This window comes from Hyperoodon ampullatus (genome assembly GCF_949752795.1).
Source record: "Hyperoodon ampullatus genome assembly, chromosome: 20".
NCBI classification, from domain to species: Eukaryota; Metazoa; Chordata; class Mammalia; order Artiodactyla; family Ziphiidae; genus Hyperoodon; species Hyperoodon ampullatus.
This window is the reverse complement of record NC_136933.1, coordinates 4,593,739-4,617,679: the sequence shown is the minus strand read 5'-3', so window position 1 is coordinate 4,617,679 and position 23,941 is coordinate 4,593,739. Positions and strand designations below refer to the sequence as shown.

At 51.1% G+C, this 23,941-nt stretch overlaps 1 protein-coding gene across 3 annotated transcripts in view; it reads right to left on the bottom strand.

Moving 5' to 3' along the window:
* The window catches only part of ANK1 (ankyrin 1), a gene marked incomplete at both ends in the record, with an annotated part of 213,360 nt that overhangs the window by 64,144 nt on the left and 125,275 nt on the right, over window positions 1-23,941 (bottom strand). For all 3 annotated transcript variants that reach the window (XM_079726759.1, XM_079726757.1, XM_079726758.1), the window contains 4 exons: window positions 292-477; window positions 1,445-1,543; window positions 2,087-2,185; window positions 6,309-6,407. In XM_079726759.1, the coding sequence (XP_079582885.1) occupies window positions 292-477; window positions 1,445-1,543; window positions 2,087-2,185; window positions 6,309-6,407 (483 nt within the window). The remainder of the gene's footprint in view (window positions 1-291; window positions 478-1,444; window positions 1,544-2,086; window positions 2,186-6,308; window positions 6,408-23,941) is intronic.

The window sequence follows — 23,941 nt, the reverse complement described above, 5'->3', positions numbered from 1 at the left end:
AGTCCTCCTCTGGCCAGAGGCCCCTCCTGCCCCGCCTGGACGCTGCTCTGGGTGACCTGGAGCCACAGCGAGCACACGTCCTTCGGCGTTGCCCGGGGGTTTAAAGGGGGGCGTCCCCTGTGGCTCTCGGCTGGCTGGTGGAACAGTGGGCGCAGCGGGGCGGGTGCTTGGGGTGCACGCCGGAGCTTCTGTGGTCTGGGCTGGTTCCAGGTAACTGCCGGGAATCGGTGGAGGCCCCGAGGGCCCCCGGCCCGGGCCCCGGCATGATCCCGGCCCCGCCGGCCGCCTCACCTTGGAAAGCACGTCGGGGTTGGGGTCGTTCTGCAGCAGCACCGCGGCCGTCCGCGTGTCATCGTTGCGGGCCGCGATGTGCAGGGCCGGCAGGCGCACCTTCCCCTTCGTCCCGTAGTTGATGAGGTGCGCCACCACGTTCTCGTGGCCCTGCTGCAGGGCCACGGCCAGAGGGGTGAAGCCGTCCTGACCGGGGAGGGGGAGAGGAGAGACCATGTGCTCTGACCGTCCTGAGCACTCGGTCCTCAGGGCAGGACACGCGCTTTCAAGCTCAGGGCTCTTGCCCTCTGCCCGAGAGGACCTCCCTCCTCCACAGCCTGCAAGCTCGGCTTAGGTGCCACCTCCTCCCTGACGCCGTTCGTGGCCCTGCCGTCTCACAGCACCTCCAGTAATTTCCCTTTGGCGCGTATTTAATGTCTCCTTTAGGACGCGCTCCTAGTCTGGGTGCTGATGAGAGCTTTGACTGCCCTGTCTCTTTGCTTCCCTCTCACCCCATCACCCGAAGTCAGGACCGTGCCGTGAACTGACGGCCGACCAGCATTCCTTCATTCACTTCACAAATATTATTGAACGCCTACCAAACGCTGGAAACCACACCAGGCACCAAGGTTTCAATTGTGAGCTACTGTTATTAATCTCCTCGGTGTGTACTAGGGGCACAGGGCCCCCTGAACTGGCAAAGCAGATGTCATCTGACGCTAAGAGTGAAGAGAAGCTTTGGTTCCATCTAGTCCGATTTCATCATTTCACCAGTGACAAAACTCAGGGTCGAGGGACTTGTCCAAAAGTGTACGTGGCTTCCCGGCAAAAGCCTTTCTCATTAAGGTCCGAGGCAGACCTGTCACCCACACATGCGTGCACCGCACACACACACACACGTGCACGCACGCCTCCCACCCCAGCCCGGCCTCCAGTGTTTGTTACAGTGCGAATGACAGGCTCACCCCTGCTGTCACTTCTCTGGCACGTGTCTGGGCATCCCTCAACGGCCATGACTTTGTCTCTTGCCCCCTTGCAGGGTCCGACAGCACCCAGGACATTGATCATGGCAGAGGATGCATCCCGAGCCATGTCCCATGAACACACTCCCCTGGGACCGTGTCCTCCCCCCGAGAGACATTCAGCCGTGAGGCCGCGTCCCCAAGGTACTTACTTCTGTGGCTACATTCTGATTAGCTCCGTTTTCCAGCAAAAACTTAACCACCTCCAAGTGATTCTCTTGTGCTGCCATGTACAGGGGTGTAAAGCCTTTCTGTAAGCCAAGAGAAAAAGCCATTGGAATTCACCCACGTTACTGACAGATGCTAAAACCAATGCAAAATCCTCCAAACTCGCGGACAGCTCTCCCTGCATCCTGTTTCCACCCAGCCCTTGTGGCAACATCCCCACCTGTGTCTCCAGCATAAAAACACACGGACACTTTGCAATGGCGTAGCGGGGTTACTGCAAAAGGCCACCAGGTGGGGGTGATCCTCCCCGGAAGTCTGTTTCTGCCCCTCCCAGAATGGTCAGCCTCATCTGCACACCCACCCCCCGCTAATTTCACTCCCTTCCTCATCCCCCCTCACGTCCCCCCCATACACAGATGAGCCACAACTAAATACATTATTCAGCTAAAGGAACAGAGACGGGGTCCACAATGACCCACTCCATCGTGTTTAGAACGTCCACTGTGAAGCAGGAAAAAGCAAGAAGGTGCTTGGAGACATTTGAATACGTTTGGACTCGGCCACACAGCGTGTCCACCCCGGTGAAGGGGACGGGCAGCCCCACCGCCCGGGGCCCTGAGCATCACCTGTGACTGGGCGTTGACGTTGGCGCCATAGTTGACGAGCTCCCGCACCACCTGGTCCTGACCCGCCAGGGCGGCGATGTGCAGTGCCGTGTTCCCCTTCTGAAACACGGGGAGGGAAGACAGGAGGTTCCCAGGGGCCCGTCACAGGTACAGGGCCGTCACAGGTGCGGGATAAGGGTGTCATCTGCGGGGAGGCAGCAGGCTTCCTTTATGGCCCCAAGGGGCGGACCACACACACTTGTGTGCCTGACCCATCAGACATCATGAACAGCCCTGGAAACCCAGGGAGGGAAGTTCTTCCTGTTCTCCCAAAAAAAGAATGCCCCAGAACAAGACAGCCAACTTCTCAGCACGGATCTGCTGCACTTGGGCTCGGCGTCCCGACATCGGCCGACGGGCAGTCAGAATTCCCCAGGACACCTGCGGAGGGGCTGCCGGGCAAGCTGGCTCCCTGGATGTCCGGCTCCTCCCAGGCTGTGGAGGCCCCGAGCTCCAGGGAAAAGGAGGCCACGGATCCCGCGGGCCCAGCTCCCTCGTGCCATTACAGCAACACACACCGGCCAAAGGCTGGACCAAAGGGGGCACGGGGTGAGGGGTAGTCAAGCACCAGATCGACGCGGAAAGGGCAGAGATAGGTAAAGGAGTTGGGGGGTGGGTTAGTACAAGGAACTATATAATGTCGGTAGAAGAAAAGAAAAATCTGAAACTAAGTGCGGAAAAATAAACAGAATAGAACCTGGCAGAGGAAAACACGAAGGAAGAATACGAATAAGTAAAATACAGCGAGTCAGAGTTCACCAAGTCAGAGAGGAGAGGAAGGCCGGAGAGAAGAAACCCTAGAAGCAAATGAGATTCACAGCTGGTATAAGGTAAACTTTTCAAAAGCTGAGAACTGGTAAGAGAGACTAAGACGCCAGGCAGGCTCTGAAGGTGGTGGCAGTGGCGGGGACGTGTGAGGCTTCTTGTCTGGATCCATCCTGGGCATTTAACAGCACTTCCTGGACGGGCGGGCTCAGGTCCAGCAGGTGGCTTCCGTTTCCGGGATGCGCCTCCCTGCCAGGCTCCTTCCTGCCTCCCTCCCAAGTCCCTCTCCCTCATGTGATCCCACGGGCATCCCTGCTCTGGGAGGGGCAGGCAGGGCAGGCCCACTTGACAACGTCCATCCAACAGGGACCACAGCTGGACCCACCCGTCCCTCTGCTACTTAAGGAGCACAGATCTCACACGACCTCACGTTTTCTAGTTCAGATGGCATATAGTTTTGTTTTGTTTTTTTTGCAGTATGCGCCTCTCCCATTGCGGAGCACAGGCTCCGGACGCGCAGGCTCAGCAGCCACGGCTCACGGGCCCAGCCGCTCCGCGGCACGTGGGATCCTCCCGGACCGGGGCACGAACCCGTGTCCCCTGCATCGGCAGGCGGACTCTCAACCACTGCGCCACCAGGGAAGCCCCGGCATATAGTTTTTAACTAAACTACATGAACACTTGCCAATCCATCTCAGGAAACCCACCAAACAGGGACTTCAAATCTAGTCTGTGCGCTGGGGCCACCGGCCACTGGGAGGCAAGCGCCTCCCCCAGGGGGTCTGAGCATCACAGGGTCTGAGCATCACAGGGCCACCCGGCGCCCCAGGGCTCACGTTTCTGTCTCTAAAGTGTGGCCTGTTTCAGGCAGGAGGGTCCTCTCGTTACCTCCCAAATGTGTCTTTCTGATTTCTCCTTAAGTCCCATTTGATAAGCAGAAGGGTTCTTCCTCAAATATCCATCAGAGACTAAGTGCCAGAAATGCGTATATAGATGCTAAGTAATCTTTTTTTCTTCAAAGTCCGAAGAGCCTCCACTTAGACACCTCGGCACCTGGGTCCAACTCACTCGCTGTACCAGGAGGAACAGGGCTGCTGGCACCAGAACCGTCTCTAGGAATCAGGACTCAGACCTCCACGCCTCCCCACCTAGGAGCAGGCGTGCCGTGTCCATCCATCCATTCGCCACACGCTGAGCACGTGTGCGTCAGGCACCGGGCCAGCTCAAGAAGGGAATTTCGAACATTTCTTTCCGTCTGCCCTTTCCTGCCTGAAATCCCAGGACGACAGGACTCACCCCGTATAAACCCACGTGGAGGGAAGCTGGCCAGGGAGAGATGTGGAGGCCTGGCCGTGGCACTCGGCACGTGACATCTTCAGAACCTGGGCTGAGAGCAGCCCTGGTGAGGAACGGATGCCCCCCTCCACACACACATGCACGTGCCGCAGGGCTCAAGAAGACCCCCAGCCTCAGGTCCGGAGTCACAGGGAGATGGGGGTTTCTTCTCCCCCTCCCTCAGCATGAAGGAACGTGCCCTCAAAGAAGCAGGAAAAATTACTTAGCTATATTTGGATCCACAAAGACCCAATTTCTCCATTTCCAGGGAGTCCCAGAGCTCACAGCAGGGAGGGTGGCGGCAGTGGGTGCTGAGTGAGTGCCCAGGCTGGGGAGGGGGGCGTGCAGGGGGAGGCGAAGAATACATTTGTTTCACGCTTTTAAAGTTGCTAAGCACAGTTTAGGAACCTATATTGGTTTTGGCTTTTTAGTCTTGTCTTTTTTTAATCTCGCTCCTGCTTGCGAGACCCATTACAATTCCCCAATCTGTTGTGATGCTTGCTTTGCCCACAGTTTCAGCTTCACCCTTTTTTTCCTCCCTCTGTTGGGCCCTCAGAAAGCACGTTGGCTTATACGATTTCTATAAATAACAGGGACACACCAAGCGTTCGCTTGCAGAATACCGATCCAAGGGGGAAATTCAGAGATAGTAAACGTGCTGAAGCGTAGTGTTTCTGCAGCTCTTGTGGGGATGCCAGGGGGAGGACAGCCACTCTGGCCACCACAGCCGGTCAGATGGCACCATGCTTGCAGCCAGGCAGCTGACAGCATCAGATGAGAAATAACCACATCCCTTTCATCCACAGAAGAAGCCGGGTGGAAACAATTGGTATTTGTCATGGGGTTAGAAAAAAAATGCCCTGTACACATTCAGAAAAAGCAAGTCAGTCTATTTCATCCGTGAGATCTTTTCACCTTTGGGAAATGACATGAAAATTACAGAATTTTACCTTGAGAGAAGAGTCTACCTTCATAATATTTTGGTAGTTCACTTCATAACCATAAACTATATCTGTTCTCTATCTGCTGTTCTTCTGGTTCTCTGCTCAGGAGGTGGTAAAACGTCTGCTGCGTGGAACTGAAATCGGGGCTGTGCATGAGACCACGCTGAATAAACAGCAAATGGAAAATAAGAGGCTGCAGGGACCAGCCCAGGAAGAAAACCATGGGATGTAACAAAGGAAGGAGGAGAAGAGGAAACAGTACTTGACACAGTAAACAGAGGTGATTTGGGGGGTTTAATTTTCTGTTTTTAAATGCTGGCTGCTTGTTGCTTAGTAAACAAATAAGATGCATAAGAAATGAAACTGATTTTGCAACATGTAGGTGCATCAATTTCATGACTGCAGTTTCTGGACTTAAGTCACGGGCGTTTATAATCTACTGCTTTGGGGAGAACCGTCCTGCTGTGAGAGGTGTGACATCGCACAAATGCTTGGAGTAAACAGAACACTGTTCACTGTTCAAGGGACCCAGTAAGGAGAGGAAATGGGTTTGGGGCTGACCAAGGAAGACTCACGGTTGGAGAAGGATAAATGAGAGGGATGTGGACCCTTCCACAGCCCTCACGAATGACATAGTCACCAATATTTATTGATTTCTTCCTATATAGGCATTATATGTTCATTACCACATTTGATTTTCATACCAATCCTGCAGCTACATATTATAATCTCCATTTTAAAGATGAGTAAACTGAGGCTTCTCACTGGCTGAGTAACTTGCTTCAGGTCACAGAGTATGAAACATCTCAGCGAGGATTTGGACCCAAGCCACCTGCCCGTGGACCTCTTAGCTTGGGAAAGCATGAAGCCACTGGGCAAAGGGTTTTGTTTTTAGATTTACAGTCGAGTGATCAGGATAAAGGCCCCCTGAATCCTTGTGGAAATGGGGTCCTGTGTTTTTCAGGTGACTTCAGGGGCTCACAGGACTAGGAAGTGACTGGAAGGATGAGAGAAGTTCAGAAGCAGGCTTGGGTTTCTGTCATGAAGGGCTGGTTTCTATGTCTTTAGGGTTTGGGACAATATGTGAATTTTGATGGAAACCTCCCGCCCCCGCCCCCGCCCCCCACCAAGAGACGTACCTTGGTTGTCGTTTCCAGGATGATCTCTTTGTGCAGAAGTTCGACCACCATCTTCACGTGGCCTTCTTTAGAGGCCAGATGCAAGCCGTTCAGCCCATTCTGTGAAGAGCAGAGAGGCAGGGACGGTGGGGTTAGAGGGTCCGTGCGTCCTGCTGGTCCAGGCGGCTGGACCGAGGTCCCTGACCGCGAGGGGCCGTGCAAAGGGCCCGAAGGGGAGACCCCGAGTGGTGTCGACATAGGCGCAGGGCAGAGCCAGCCTGTGACCAAAGCTTGTCTGACAGTTAAATCTTAGGGGAAAAAAACCAAGCAAACATTTTCTAGGGCCAACCATCAAGTCCACAAAAGCAGAACTCTCACCGGGTAGTTAAAGCTCCAGCCACCCGGGCTCTAAAGAAAGCAGCCAGCGCAAGCCTCACCGGTCCCCTCCTGCTTTGGACCCTTCTGACCCTTGCACTTAGATGTCTTGAAACTTTCTGGCAAAAGCTGCCTTCAAAGAGAGCTACTCAGAACACAAATAACTGACTACACGATGGAACTAGCTTTCAGTTCCAATGGAGAAGTAGATCTTGGCTCCACACAGAGAATGATTTTCATCAGTCAGTGATCTCTACCCTCCTCCTTCCCCACCAGCAAATCTCCCCTCTTCCCGTCTCCTCCTTTCTGTCTCCTCTGCTGGTCAACTCTGTTCTCCCACGTCCCCTTTCAGGGGTTGCCCCAGGGCCACCGTGGGCTCTGGCTGATAAGAAAGACCCTCATCACCAAGATGGAGGGCTTGGTTCCTGATGGTGTGAATGGAGGGTTCCCTGGCTCACCCATCTTCAAATATCTCTGCAGCCCCACCATGGGGTCCTGAAACTCCCACTCTCCCTTTGTATCAGGGCATCATTTTCAGGAGATTCCAATTAAAACACAAATATTCTGCCTGGGAGTGCTAGTGCATTAACCCATTAACAGATTAGTCCTATTGCTTTGCTAAAACCAGCACTGGAAAGTGATGAGTGATCACTGCCGTAACGTGACACAGGTGCCTCATGATGGGAGAATGGAACATGTATAAGACCCCCTTTACGTCGGGGGCCTTGGACGGGGCAAATATAACAGGTGCCTTGGCTGTCAGAGAACAGGCCACAGTAGGCTTGAAGGGAACTTTACCTGCTTCCTTTTTCAATCAGACCCGCCCTGCGCCCCAAACACACAGAGTACGGCTGGCCAAATCTTTGCCCGTCAGCACAGCCAGCCTTGCCAGGGTGGGTGTATGTGGAGGGGATGGGAGAGCCCGCTGCAATATTTCCTCTCGCCAATGCCTGAAAATCTCCGTTAGATTTCTTCCTCTTGCAGATTTTGGACACCATGAAAACGTAGGGTCCAAAGCGGCGTGAATAATCCGCACCCCAGTGTGAATGAGTTTATCAGATAAAGGCTAGGTCAGAGCCCGCTTTGATACCAGAAAGGGAGAAAGTGGTTGAAGGCAAGACAGCAGGTCTGTGACTGCAGGAGTCTGAGCTCGGGGAGGAGCTTGGGGCTGAAGCCAGTTCCCCTCAAATCATTCGCAAAACACAAACTTGCAGAAAAGCCTTTGTCAGGTGACCCGCTCGGGGGGCCTGGAGCCACTCTCTCCAGCTTTGCGTCCTGGCTCTACCCCGGGGAAGGGTCTGCACCGCAGGGGGCCCCTCCTTCCCCAGCACTGCCATCTGCAATCCCCTCTTCACACCCAGCAGCGCCTTGTCTGGAAGGTTCTGGGCGCTGAGCGCAGGCACCCTGTGGTCACGTGAGAATCCGGGGTGGGCGTACCACTGTGGGAGTCACAGTCTGCTCACTGCAGGGGACTCGGATGGGGCTTCGAGCGTGCGTGTGCTGACTGTGGGGCTTTCAGCGCTGCCGGGGGGTGCAGTCCCTTTGCAGGAGCAGTCGTTGGTCCTGAATGCCTCAAAGCTGGGGAAGTGGACAGTCTACAAGGAAAACACTAATGTTTGCTGCTAACACCCCAGGGGTGGCTGTCCCTGCTCTTTGGAGCCAGAGTCAGGATCTCAATCCACAGGGATTCTAGACACACAGTCTGCCCAGAGGACGCTGGCGTCCAAAGGGTTATTGGAGATCCCTGAATGCTGAGGAAAGCAAAGCCCAGAGAAGTCAAATGATTGGCTCAGGTCACACAGCCTTTCTAGGTCACAGCCACATATAGAACCAACCTGGATGCCACCGGAAGAAAGAGTTTGGGTTTTTTTTTTTTTTAACCCGAGGGACTAGTATGTTTCTTTTCATCAACTGATGAAAGCACAGGTTCCCTTTGTGATTACCAGGCATCTTAGAGGGACTGCTCAGTTACCATCACCGTCCGTGTGGGTCTGGTCACGACCGCTGTAGGTGGTCCCCAGGATTTTACTCGCTGCCCTGGTCCCTAGGAAGCCCCTCTGCTTCCCTCCCTGGGTCACATACCCCCCTCCCAAAGCTGAACTCTAGCAGAAGGCAAGGGACCGTCTAAATATCAATAGATCTGTGTCTCTAATAGTTTTACTCAGCTTCCACCTTGGATCCTGGTTCAAAGATCTCTTTCTTCTTTATGACTTTATTTTGCTCACTTTATCTTTGATTTGTTTCCAACATAGTCACACTAAGTTACTTCCATTACTGTGATGATCTGAATCCAACACCCTCACCAGGGCCACAGAACAAGCCCATGTGGCACAGCTGTGACGAGTGTGCAAGAAGGCCCAGGAATCTAGTGCAGAGCGGAATCACACAGGGGCACGGCTATGACAAACTCTTGTCCCAACTACAGTTACCTCACGCCGAGCATGCACTTAATCCGCTTCAGCAAACATTTACTGAGAAGCTATTCTGTGCCTGGCACTAAGCTAGGGACGCCTAAAACACAAACCCTGACCCTCGAAGAACTCAGTTTAGGACAGAGAGGAGATGCATAAAAATAAACGCAAAATCGCGTGAAAAATGCCCAAAATGCAGGTATAAGACTGAAAGTAGCACAGAGGAGAAAGGAGCTGCTTGGTTAAGGGGTCAGGAAAGCTTCACAGAGGGCTTTTCAGGGCAGTCTGCACAGCACACAGCCAGGGGTGCAAGTCCATTAACAATGGTAACGTGAGTTTAAACATGTCTGAGTTTAAATTCTAAACCCATGAGCTCAGATTTTAGAAACTGTGCTCCCGGCCCTTCTCATCAAGTGCCCTCCTCTTTCTTCCATGAAGCATCTGGATTCCAGGAACGTACAAACATCCAGACCCACTGCAGCAAGTTTTCTCCAGCAACTGGCCTCAGCAGATGGATGGATGGCCACATCCAGCAGCTGAAGTCGCTGAAAGCTTGAAAACAAGTTTAGGGTGTATGTACCCAAAGGAGCTTGTACACCTGTCTTATTAGAGGCACAACTAGTCCAGGCAGGTGACCACTTCCAGTATTTCAAAAGAGCGTTTCATGGATAAATACTACATTTCATACTTTCTTTTTCTTTTTTTTTTTTTTTTTTTTTTTGCCGTACATGGGCCTCTCACTGGTGCGGCCTCTCCCGCTGCGGAGCACAGGCTCTGTACACACAGGCTCAGCGGCCATGGCTCACGGGCCCAGCCGCTCCGGGGCACGTGGGATCTTCCCGGACCGGGGCACGAACCCGTGTCCCCTGCATCGGCAGGCGGACTCTCAACCACTGCGCCACCAGGGAAGCCCCATGCTTTCTTTTTCTTTAAGCAGACTTGTTGTTGCTCAAATCTGAAGGGGGGAGGGGTGCAAATTCTGGGAGCTACTTGTTCTGAACTAAAACTATGGACAGAGACAAACTGCAATCTACCACCTCTTTAAAATCAGGATCCGTGTGTTGTATTTGAGTCAAATCAAGTTTAAGTTATTGGCTAAGAGTAAAAGGCAGGCTGCTGAATCTTCCTGGCACCTTTTCAGTGAGTCTCGCTAACTTGACGGCCACTCCACTCCATGCTGAATGGCAGACAGAATACTGAGGGGGATAACGGGGAGAAATCACATATTTCTTCCCCCAAATAACTGGGTGTAGAAGATAAACAAGAAGGAGGTGGAGGGATAGTAGAGGAACTTCTTCAGCTAAATTAGAAGCTAGGGAATAAAGCAGTAGCTACTTATGGGCATTTTTTAAACCACACGCTTTTCTCAGGAAAATGCCAGCTTGCCAAATTCTTCTTCCCGAAGACACCTGCTTCTGGGTCTCCGGTTACGCGCATGTTAGACTAACTGATTTTGTTCCACAGCCCTTGACTGCTCTTTTCTGTTTTTCTTTCATCACTCTTTTTCTATTTTTTGTTTCAATTTTGCTCATTTCTACCGACATGTCTTCAAGTTCTTTGATTCTTTCCTCAGCTGTGTCCAGTCTACGCTTGAGCCTGTTGAAGAAATTCCTCATTGCCATGAAAGTTTTTAAAAATTTCTAGCATTTCATTGGGCTCTTTCTTACAGTAGCCATCTCTCTGCTGAAATCCCCTATCTGTCCATGAATGGTGTCCCCTTTTCCTACTAGATCCTTTAACATATTAAGCATAGTTATTTCAAAGTCCATCTGATAGTTCCAATATCCAGGTCATCTCTAAGTCTGGTTCTGTTGATTGCTTTGTCTATTGACAATGCTTTGTTGTTGTTGTTTCCTTACTGTGTGTATTGTCATTTTTAATTGAATGCCAGACACTATATATAGAAGAGCAGTAGAGACTGAAATAATTTGTGCCTGGAAATGGACATGCCTCTGCTTCTGTGAAGCTGTTAGCACAGGGCTGGGGATGGGGGCTGAGTCAATCTAGTCAGGAGCTGACCTGCGTCTGGGTTTTGTTGTTACCACTGGTGCCTTCAGATTATTCCAGAGGTAGGCTGCTGTCACCCGGAGCTCAGAGTAGGAGCTAAGGTGCCAGAGGGTTGTTCTGTGTTCCTGATTGCCGCGCAGCTTCCAGCCATCCTTATGTGCCTGTGCCTCGGTCGGGGTCTTTCTCCACGCTCGTGCCCCCTCCCAGCAGTCCTATGCTCTTCCTTGCTACAAGGTAGCAGCAGAGCTTCTCTTTTGTCCTGCTCCAGCTTCAGTCTTAGGCAGGCTTTGCTCCTGGACCTCAAAGGTGGGATTTTTATTGTTTTCATCATTTTCCCCCTCTTCTCTGCAGCAGCAAAACCTGCTTGTCTCTATACTTGGTGCTGAGTGAGATTCCCTTGCTCCTCCCCCAGTGGTAGCAGACCTCTGCTTTTTATTGGTATAAGGCAGTTAGTTATTGGCCCCAAATGGCTTCCCGCCCTCCCTAGGAGTACAGGGGTTGTGCCTCCCCCTTTCCTGAAGCAGCGCTGGGTCTCTGCCTATGTCCTGGGGCTGGCAGGTTTCCTACCCTCCCCAGGGGCAGAGGGAGTTTGCCACTACTCCCCCTCCGGAGAAGGGATTTTGCATGAGGTCTGGAGGGGAGAGGGTCTGTTTTGGCTTCACACAAGGGAAGAGTCTGGGGCCACGCCCCAACCCCACGGTCACAGGCACCACCTGCTCTCCTGTGCTGCCCATGGGTGTCCTCTGGTCTCCCGATTTACCCCACTATTTCTCAGGAGCACCTGGTGGAGGCCTGGGGCTCCAGACACACTCAAGCCACACTGGCCTGCAAGAGTCTGTTAAGACTTTGGCTTGTACGGCAACTGCTTTTCTCTCCTGCATCTGCCAAAGCTGAAATGGTGGCCCTCTCCTCGGAGGGCTCAACCCTTTTTGGAATTCAACTAAAAGTCCATTGCCTTGTGGCCTCAGCCCTCTGATGGGCTCAGGGAAAACTGTAATTCTGTAGATTATCCAAGCTTTTCTCTCTCTGTTAGGGTGGGAGCAATGTTCTTCGAAGCTTTTTACATCCTAGAAACTCCCTATCCTGAGCCTCTGAGGCCACCTGGTCCCATATGATCTCGTCCCACATGGTCTTAACACGGCAGACAACCATTTTAGGATCTTTTGGGGCAAAAATATTCATGCCAAACATCATGCACACCTGGAGTTTCTCATCTGCCTTTGCTCTGTTTTTTTCAGGTAAAATGTCAGTCTAGAGGATCCTTCTGAGCAGCAATCTGTCTGATGGGAGGGGAGGAGATCTCAGCCAGGCTGTGTTTCTTTTAACATTTTTAAGAAGAAGAAGAAGAAAAATAAAGTCTCATTCAGCCTGAATGATTTAATTTGGAGTATTTTCTTGTACCAACTGTGAGAAATTCCATTGGCAAAATAGACAATTCCAGACATTTGTTCTCAGTAAATGATCCCTCTGTTTCACGTCTCTGATTGCCCCAATTACACTAACTGATTTCTCAATGTACAAATCCAGTAGACGTGTCACAGGAAATTAAACCCTCATCCTGTCCAGAGCAGAGGACGATTTCAAACCGAGAGGCCTTGGTGTCCAGAGATCCTCTGCCGCTGTGAAAACTCCAAGAACAACTCCGAGGCTGCTGCTGGCGTTCTCGTGTGGACACGCTCCGTTCCACTCCTTTTCTCACACCCGGTGATTGCACACACACACACAGCTGGCCCTGGAGCAGCCTCAGGCTGTGTCCTGAGGACCCTTCTGCCCACCTGCCCCTGCCACCCCACAGCCCCTGAGCCTCATGATTCCAGCCCCTACGCCCTTTCTTTGAGCTAAGCAGTGTGTGCCCCTGTAGCAGCTGGGAAGCATGGCCTTTTTATTCATAAGCACCTACTACCCTGTTATTGGCTCTGCTTAGCAGATTAATTGGCTGCCCTATCATCAGAGGCTATGGAGCCTTGGGCAGGCGAGGCTTCGATGGGGAAGGGAAGGAGTGCAGTCCTGGAAGAATAAGCCAGAGCAGTGACAGAGAAGGTCAAGAAGCCGAGGGCCCCAGAGGGGAACAAGGCATAGTGAGGGAGGAGTTTCCAGGTAACTTGCCTTCAGGCCACACCCACTTTACCCAGGCAGTCAGCCAGGAGTGAAGGTCTCGCCCATAAAGGACAAGGATGTATACACAGAGGATCACGCACCTAGTTCTTATATTTTATATGCTACTTCCCCATCCAGTCCGGATCCTCTATTAGCTTGTTATATCTGTCCAGGGAAGATAAGTATTACACTCTACGTTACAGAAGCTTAATTCCCCGAATAACAACCCACCTGTACATTTGTGACCTCTAGCTTTGCTCCATTATTGGTTCCTATCTGTGGGGCACGATCACTGACATTACATATTTCCAGGTCTGCAGCCCTGAAACAGAGTAGGAAATAAGAATCTAAACACAGCTATGGAGAGAGAAAAGGCTTGAAAGGGTTGCCATCCCTACTCCGAATCCTGAAATTGATGAGAAAGAGAGAAAGAGTGAGGGAAGAAGGAAAGGCAGAGACCATGGAAACCAAAGACAGAGGGAACGACGAGCAACAAGAGGTGATGGGAAAGGAAGGAGGGAGTGACTGTCACTCTGGGCTCAACGAGAGGAGGGCATGAATTAAGCTGCTGGCAAAGAAATTGCTACAACAATATAAATCTTGGGTCCGCTCCTCAAATTGCCTGCATTAAATTTTCAGCCCAAACAGAAATGAAATCAAAAGGGAACAGGGGTTTTCCCATCTTCCCTCCTCTTCCTGTTCCCTTCCCTCACCTCCCAGCTGGAAGATGCCGGCACCTGAGGAAGGAGGACAGTGAACCAGAGGGGTGCCCTGCAGAGGCATCTGAGAGGCAGGAGGGGGCCACTCTGGAGTGCTTGGGAGGTTGGCACATCGAGCGAATAAACAAACATGTTAAGGATGATGCGAATCCGTGGAAGTCAGATTTCTCACTGGCTGAAGGGATTTAAAGCCTGGAAAGAGGAAAAGCTAGGAAGAACCCTGAGGTCTTGGACCAGGATTACAAGTATTGGCTTGATCTCATGGGTTTTTAAAAACACACATACACAGATAGATGTAGAAATAGTTACAGATGTGTGTACACACATGACAAGCAGTAGCAGTGGGCACACCAAGTGATCAGATTTTGGTGTCTCCATACCAGCCTCCACGAAAAGGAAACAGGGGGCCTTGGAAAAGTGGCTGATCCAGGGCTGGGGCAGGACAAGTACAAAATGCTGCTGGGATAACTTAGGCCAGAAAGGAAGGAAACCAAGAATGATGCAAACATGTCACATAACACAGAGCCCGCTTATTGAAAGGGCTCCCAATGGCCTGGTTTAGATCTGAACATCAAAATAAGTCATGAGAGTATCAGATTACAACCCATCAAATAAAACAGGAACCCATGAGTCTGAACAGACTCATTATAAATAAATAATGAATAAAAAACAAATCAATGAGGGATAAGGGGAAGCTTATCCTTCAGTGGAATGCCAGCTAATAAACGTAGGAGAAATGATGGAGATGGAGAATCACTCCTTGGAACCGCCATAGTGGTAGTGATGCAGGCAGAAGTCATCAGTGTATGCCAGGAGTGGTGGCTGGGAGTTTGATGAGGAACAGAATATTGGCATTATATTGGAATATTCCTCCCCAAGAAAATACTGATCAACTACAGAGGGAAAAATGGATGATGTCACAGTAGAAAAACTTGGCAGACACCAACTTCAGCAGGTGATCAAGGTTAACATCCTTGGCGTGGAAAGGGACCATGATTTCTATGGGATCCTGCTAAGAATGCACTGCCTCAGCCTGGTCACCAGGAAACATCAGCAGACGCAGCTGAGGTTCAAACTACAGAACAGAAGACGGTCAAAAAGAGGAGAAACAGGCCAAGACTGAGGAAGCATTCCAGGTGGGAGGAGGCCGATAAGCCATGACAAGCGATCCCAGAGGGCGTTCTTGGAGAGACTCTGCGTCATATGGGAAAGTGTCCTGACTTCTGGGGTGTACTCACCGGCTGTTTAGGGGTGACGGGGAATTACATCATCTGTAGTACATATTACAGATCAACAGAGAGGAAAGGTCGCAGAGAATCTGGGTGAGGGAGATGTGGGGGTTCTTTGTACGGTTCTTGCAAATTTTCTATAGGTTTGAAATGTTACAATTTTAAAAAAGAAAGTGGGGGGTAGGAAGGAGCCGTGTGTGAGGGTTAGAAGAGGTTGTCAGAGAAGCGGACGCAGAGCTCTGCGTTACTCTGGGCCCTGGCTCTGGCGGGAGAGGATGGGCAGCCCGTTGGGGTTCCCGCGCGTGTAAGGATCAAAGCCAGAGTGACAGGCTGAGCACGCACATCCCTCCTATTTTACAGGCCCTGCGAGGGGCGGCCTTTACCGGAGTTGAGAAGACCATTCTAGGCTGGGAACCCCGGAGAGCAGCCGAAGCCCCACGTGGGAACCAGCTGACAAGAGGGCAGGGCAGGGCCCCCGCACACCTCACCGCAGCCTCCTGCTGACCTGGCTATCGCGTGGCTCCCTGGAGACCGCTTGGTGGGAAAGGTGTGCTAAAAATATATGACCCTGGATCTAACACATCGGAAGCCAGAAAGAGCTGAACGATTGCTGTCACCCTGGCGGGAAATCAGCCCTCGTCTCCTTTGCCATCCTGTCTCCGGTCCAGGGCCGAGGAAGGTAGAAGAAGCTCAGAAACTGAGAGGAGGGCGTACGGTCAGAGGGAAAGGCACAGGACCAGCTCTGCACGTGCCCTGCTCTGCTGTATTACAATCGAAGTTTACCTCCTTACCCCGGCAGCGCTTATGATTTAGAGGTTACTGGATATTCACAAGGAGAGAAAAACACTTGAATGCTTTCATTATCTTAAGAAAAAAAAAAAAAAGAAAGAAAAAACCAGAAACCCACACCTCTCTGGGAGCTCCGGGAGGAGATGCCTCGACCCCGTCCCCTTCCCTCACCTCTCCGTACACACCTGGGCAGCCCCCTTGTACTCAGCAGCCCAGTGGCCGCAGGAGCTGGAGGCCCTTGGGGACACAGAGCAAAGTGTGAGCTCAGTCAGGTTAATGAGACAACGGGACTAACGGGACTCTAAAATTCAGCTCAGCAGCTAAGAATATCTCCTGTGGACTAGAAAGAGAATCCACGGCCGAGATCTCAGCATTCCTTTAGTAGGATAAAAAGAACCAGCTCTTCAGAAGCAGGGCAGTGGGGTTTAGAGGCGAGAACGTCGGACACGGGACGAGGGCCCCTAAACTGTCCTCCTGATGTCTAGACGTGTCACTTCACCTGCAAGGCCTCAGCCTGTGAATCTTCAAAATGACAGGCCTGCTTCTCTTAATTCCACAATTCCAGAATCAGTGTACGCACTCTCAGAAAACAACTAAAATAGGGGAGGGTGGCAAGAATTGGGAGATGAGGTTTGACATAAATACACTACCACGTGTAAAATAGATAGCTAGTGGGAACCTGCTGCATAGCACAGGGAGCTCAGCTCGGTGCTCCGTGATGACCTAGAGGGTGGGATAGGGAGGGTGGGAGGGAGACGCAAGAGGGAGGGGATATAGGTACACATAGAGCTGAGTCGCTTCACTGTACAGCAGAAACTAACACAACATTGTAAAGCAATTTTACTGCAATAAAAAAAAATATGTGTTTTTGCACATAGAGATGCAGAAACACATACGACAAGACTCCTGCCAAACTGTGCACAGTGATTTGCGGGGGTTGGGAGCAGAAGGGAGACTTACAGAAGACTGACTTTCTGTATTTCTGTAAAGTGTGAATTTATTCTTTTTTTTGCGGTACGCGGGCCTCTCACTGTTGTGGCCTCTCCCGTTGCGGAGCACAGGCTCCAGACGCGCAGGCTCAGCGGCCATGGCTCATGGGCCCAGCCGCTCCGCGGCATCTGGGATCTTCCCGGACCTGGGCACGAACCCGTGTCCCCTGCATCGGCAGGCGGACTCTCAACCACTGCGCCACCAGGGAAGCCCCAAAGTGTGAATTTTTCAACAACTACCCTGCATTCGTTTTGTTGTTAAATGAAAAATCTCAAAACACACTCAGGGACATGGTTGTCACAAATGACAAAAACGGGCCTGGCACACACCGTGTGTTCCCTAAGAGATGACGGAACTGAATTCACACACACACAACCTGACACACACACACAGAGCTATCTTTCTTCTTAGTCTCTTCAGACTAAGAATGCCACATCTAGTGTTCACATTGTAAATTCACAGCAATCATACCAGAACGTGGACTTTGGAGGGTGTGCTTTCCTTGTAATATGTTCCAGGTCCTTCCTGACGATGCCATCACCCTTTCTATGCCCTTGGATCCCAGAGATGTCCCCGCTGTTGCTACAAGTGGACATCTTTATATACCTGAAGCAGTCACTTAACTCTCCGTTCACCAAGAGGGAAGGGAAATGAAAATAAAAGCAGTCAGCCCATCCGTGGGGTTCGGTGCACAGAGGCCAGGCTAGGGGTTGGGAGGCCCCGGCTCCGGCTCAGGAAGACTCTTTGCCTCTTCACCGACCTCACTTATCAAGCACCTGCTCTATCCACCCCACAGGGGTGATGTGAGCCTTCAAAGCGGCCGTGCCTGGAAGGGCTTGGGAAAGCAGAGACACCAGAGAACTGAAATCTGTGATTTTTTAAAACACCGTGGGTCACTCTGATTCATGTCAAGCAATCAACTTCCTTTCAAACTGTAAATTAGCCACTGTAATTAGCAAGAGGAACACCAAATAGCTCATTTCTGCCGCGATGCAGAAGTAATTTACCTATTTAAAATAATTCAGGGGAAGGAGGTTTTCAGGTTCTGTCTTTTTCACTAGTCCCTTTTCTAGCAAGAACCGGAGCTCCAGGAGAGTCCCTGGAACCAGGCGCTGGGGCGTCTAGTGTTCCCCTTGTACACCTGCACACCCCGGACCACCACTCTCCCACACGGGGGCTGCAATCACACACCCTTCCCCTTGCTTCTTCACTATTCCAGAGCTGCAACAAACAGCACATTTCCAGAAGGCTTAATGTTACCGTGTGATCGTATGGTACACCATGTCTCGAGAGGCTTTCTGTGTGAGTTGGGGCGTGCAGGTAGAATTAGGGAACAATGTAGTTGAACACGATCTCTACGCCTGTCGGCAGTTCCTAAGCAAGAGATGATGCCAGAGGGGACTTCCCCGGTGGTCCAGTGGTTAAGACTCCGCACTTCCACTGCAGGGGGACCTGGGTTCGATCCCTGGTCCGGGAACGAAGATCCCACATGCTGAGCAGTGCAGCCGAAAAAAAAAAAAAAAAAGATGATGCCAGAGAAGACGAACAGGCTCCACACTGGCCCTGATCCAGACGTACCCTCCTTAGCCTGATCACCCCATCCTCCCCTCTTACGTTTCATGTACCCCAAGCTCACCGACCTCCCTGCTGCCTGTGCCCTCCGCCACCCCTGCCTCTCTCTGCACAGTCTGCTCCTTCCTGCTGCAGTTCCCCGTTCCCACTTTCCCTGGCAAACTCCCACTCTTCCTTCCAGGGCTTTCTCTGGCTCACTCCAGCCACCACCCCCAGACTAGAAGTGATGGGGGAGCCCTCACTCTGAGTGGCTAGCGCGTGGCTTAGTAGAGCAGCTCAAGAAATGTGTTGAGTGAATGAATAAGTGAATGAGAACAGCCTCATTCTGGATGGCGCTGGATGTGTAACCTTCTATTTACAAGCTGGACTTCTTTACTGGTCTCCAAGTTCTTTGAGAGCAGGGCATGGATGAACTTAGTGTTTACTAAGGCCCTGGGGGTGTTCTAAGTGCTCAATACATGTTTATAGAACTATGGTATAGAGAACGGGTAAGCAACAAGGTCCTGCTGTGTAGCACAGGGAACTATATTCAATATCCTGTGATGAACTAGAATGGAAACGAATCTGAAAAAGAATATATATATATATATATATGTATAACTGAGTCACTTGGCTGGATGGCAGAAATTAACAGAACATTGTAAATCAACTATACTTCAATAAAATAAAATGCATTTAAAAAAAGGAAAATAATGGGGCTTCCCTGGTGGCACAGTGGTTGAGAATCTGCCTGCTAATGCAGGGAACACGGGTTCGAGCCCTGGTCTGGGAGGATCCCACATGGCGCGGAGCGGCTGGGCTCGTGAGCCACAACTACTGAGCCTGCGCGTCTGGAACCTGTGCTCTGCAACAAGAGAGGCCGCCATAGTGAGAGGCCCGCGCACCACTATGAAGAGTGGCCCCCGCTTGCCACAACTAGAGAAAGCCCTCGCACAGAAACGAAGACGCAACACAGCAAAAATAAATAAATTAATTAATAAACTCTTACCCCCAACATCTTTAAAAAAAAAAAAAAGGAAAAATATGAATTAAAAGAAAAATGTAAACATACATGTTTGTTGAGTACATGAATGAGCAGAGAAACTTCAGGGGGTCTTTGCCAGCCCATCTCTCCAAATCCAAAGTTATAAAGCTCAGAAGATATTCAGAAGTAACCTCTAGACCTCAGCTTTCTGAGCTATAAAGTGACACGGAGTGGAATGCCAAGATCTCCTCTAAGTTCTAAGACTATAATTTGGAAAGGTAGCAATTATCACAAATCCTGATCAAAAGACTTGGCACTTGGCTGCTGTAGAAAAGATGATTCTGTAGCTCTTGTTCAGGTTCTCCCTTTATTTGAAATGCTGAAAACCCTTCACCTTCAAGATAAACAAGCACCCAGCAATGCTGGGTGCACGTGGAAGGCACATGTGGAAATTTAGGGAACATCGATGGAACTAGCGTGGTTTCACGTGCTCTCGTGGGCTGTGTCGGAAATTGTTTATGTTTTTGTGATTGCTCAGATGGTCGAGCTTCTGGATACGGCAGCAAACACTGCCACATATTTGATGAGCGTGGCTGGTGCCAGAACTACCATCAGGCAGGAGAGTCATCATCCTAAGAGGGACTATTTCACGCTGCTCTTAGAAGTGGCACTGCTTACGACCACATGGATGGACCTAGAGATGATCCTACTAAGTGAAGTAAGCCAGACAGAGAAAGACAAATCCCATATGATACTACTTATATGTGGAATCTAAAAAAACAAAAAAGATGCAAATGAACTCACTAACAAAACAGAAATAGGCTCACAGACATAGAAAACAAACTTATGGTTACCAAAGCAGAAGGGAGGGAGGGATAAATTAGGAGTTTGGGATTAAAATATACACACGACTGTATACAAAAGAGATAACCACCAAGGACCTACTGTATAGCACAGGGAACTCTACTCAATATCTTCTAATAAACTATCATGGAAGAGAGTGTAAAAAAAGAATGTATATATGTATAACTAAATCACTTTGCTGTACACCTGAAACAAACACAACATTGTAAATCAACTATATTTCAATAAAAATTTAAAAATAAATAAATAAAATTTAAAAACTCAAAAAGAAAAAGTGGCAGTGCTTAGGTGGAGTTCCTACATGGGCTAAGCGTCAAATAAATAAGTTTTCATCATTAGTGGTTACAGCAGACTGGAGAGCTACTGACTGATTTTATGAGCACCTACTATGCGCAAGGCAGAATCCTGACAAGGAGCGCTGAATAAAGCAAAGTCCTCTCCCTTCGAGGTGCCTCCCCTGTAGCAGGGAAGACAGAGAGTAATAAGGAGAGACACAGATGCATAGCAAGTCAGGCAGTAGTAAGTACCACGGAGAAGAATAAGACAGGCTAAGGGGATGGAGGTTGCCTGGGATGCTCCAGAAAATCCTTCTTCTAACTCTTTGCCTTATGCCAGCACTGAAGACAACAAGGCTTCTCCTGTTGGAGTGAAATTTCCTTTATTCCTATCAAGAAGGCCAATGAGCCAGGGTTTGTGAGCGTCATAAGAACAGAGCAGAAACCTAAAATAGTGAGGTTTTTCACCCCTGGAGTTACAGCTGGCTGTTCCCAGTGGCGCCCCATGTAGACCCGGCAATTCTAGGAATTTGGAAGAACAGAGGCTCTTGACTTGCTGTCCTCTCGTTCTCTTTTTATTGGGCTAACTGCTAAGCACGTAAGGTCGATTAGTGCATCCCAGAAAGTATGTTTTTTTCTTGCTATGGCCTCCATAATAAGATATTTTAATTTGATATAAGTAATCTCGCAATAATTCTGGAAGTTGGACACATGAGGCTGCTGTTAGCATGTGTCTAATTATGGAGCCATTTATTCAAGCCAGTATCGACCATATGACACGTCGTGTGCCGGGTGTTGAGGGGCAGAGGCAGCCATGGGCTTCGCCACCAGGTCGCTTAGCATCTACTCGGACAGGTAAGACGACTTTGCTGTGCTGTACGGTCGGACACGGCTGAGCTGTGAGAGGATCGGGGTGACGACAGCGGACATTGCTTTAGGCCCTGGAGACAACTGTGTCTTCACAATGACTTTTGAGCTGAGACATGACCCAACCAGCCCACTGCCGTGTGTGAGAATGACACGGTCCCGGGCTGAGTCAAGGCCCCTGGTCCCCACATGCCCCGTGCCATGTGTGCTGAGACCACTACAGCCAGGCCGACAACGCTGCGAGCCTGGGGGGGCAAGTCCTTGGGCTTCGCTCCCGACCTTCTCCCCCCTTATTCAGAGCCCCCTCGGGATTGTGCCTGGTCCCCTGCCTCAGCTTCCCCCCCACCAGTCTCCCCGCTTCTGTCCCTGTGCCCCAAGTCGATTCTCCACACGGCAGCCAGGGCGATCTCTTAAATACCTAAGTTAGATGGAGCACCTTCCAAAGGCGTCCCATCACCCTTGAAGCAAAATCCAGATCCTCACCGTGGCCCGAAAGCCCTTCAAGATTCCGCCTCGGCAATTTCTCCCACCTCCACGCCTACCGTGCCTCCCTTCCATCCTTCCATCGCGGCCACGCTGTTCTTGCTTTTCCCCAAACAAACCAAGCTCACCACTGCCCCAGGACCTTAGCACATCCCCTCCCCCAGGAACGCTCACCTCCAGAAACCACGTGGTTCTCCCTTACCTCTTTTTAAATCATCCCCTTAGAGAGGCCTGCCTTAACTACCCCCTAGATTAGACCCCTTTCCCTCCCTCCTTCATGGGATGTCTCATTAGCTGATGTTATATATCTGTTCCTTTTCTTGCTAACTGTCTGTCTTCTTCACCAGCTATAAATGTCACGAGGGCACAGACTTTGTCTCTTTTGTCTATCTTGCTCAGTGCCTGATACCTGGCACAAACAAGGTGTTTAATAAATACGTGTGAAATGACCCCCACAAAGACACTGGGGGATTAGATTCAACACACCTCTCAGCCCTGTTCTCATCAGCCAACGCCAGTGTTCCACTTCCTTGAGTGCTGAGTGGCTTCCAAATGTCTATCTTTGGGTTGGACCTCTCATCTGAGTCCCAGGCTCAAATATGCAATTGCTTACTGTATATTTCACCGGATTCCTCAAAGACTCCCTAAGAGGATGCCCGCCCAGCCCTCCACACACCGAGGCTGCTCCCGGTTCTTCTGTCCGTGAGCGGTGCCAGCCTCCACAGCCCGCACAAGCCAGACACCCTTCAGCAGGGTCCCTGCTGAAGCCTCCCACCCCCATCCAACTCATCCATCCCCATGGCCACGACCCTGATCCGGGCCTCCGGCGTGTCTCTCCTGGACTATTGCTGGCATCTTATAACCCAGGGGTCCCCCACCCCCCGGACACGCAGCACTGCTGGTTCACGGCCTCTTAGGAACTGGGTTGCACAGCCGCTCCCCCATCGCTTGCATTACCACCCGAACCGCCATCCGTGGAAAAACTGTCTTCCACGAAACCGGTCCCTGGTGCCAAAAAGGTTGGGGACCGCTGTTATAACTGGCTTCCCTGTATCCACCTGTGGGCCCTGCCACCTGTCGTGCTCACAGTGGGCACCTGCGGCCCTGTCACCCCTGTGCTTGAATCTGTGGTCACTCCCCTCGGCTCTTAGGATAAAAAGCAGAATCCTTACCCGGGTCTACAAGCCGGGTGGATGCTCTACCAGGACACACGGATGCAGCTGTGCAGATGGGCAAAGGCTGAAATCCTCCATTCTTCTCGGTCAGTCCCCCTGCTCCCGCCGTTCTGGTCCCTCCCCAAGACCCTTCTCCTCACTCGGCAATCAGAGGGTCAACGTGGGGCGCAGCAGGAAACCCTGGCGCACACGTGCCCACACTCGTGATGCACACGCACAGGGCTCGGGCCCTGGGGCACGCTGACCCAGCTGTTGGCTGCTGTGGCCACGGCCCCTGCCTCTCGGGTCCAGCACAGCCCTGAGGTCACCTCTCCGGCCTCATCTGGTCCCTGTTCCCTCCGCCTGCAGCCGTTCTGGCCGCCACTAAAGTCTCCAGGCTTTTCTCTGCCTCTGGAATGTTCTTCCCTCCCCTCCCTCATTAACCCCGTCTCACCCCTCAGCTCAGTATCTCCTCTTCTAGGAGTCTTCTCTGACCTCCAGGCCTACCCCACATCTTTCTCACACAGTCTCCTAATACCCTCTGCCTTTCCTCATGGCTCCTAACATAGTTGGGTCTGCAGATCCATTTGCGTGATTCTTTGACTTAACAGCTCTCACAGCCAGTAGACTATAGTTCAGAGACGATGACGATGATGGCTTTTTTCTTTTTTTAACCACTAAATTCCTAAAGCCCAGCTCTACACGTGAGGGGGTATCCAGGAAGACACTGGCTCCCCGGGTCTGAAGCTGGAAAAATGCTTGGATCAATGAAAGATGCGGGTATTCATGGAAAGATACTGACGTAGGCACATGAAGACATGTGTCCTTGCGTGTGGACTTGTTCTTTTCTATAATTTT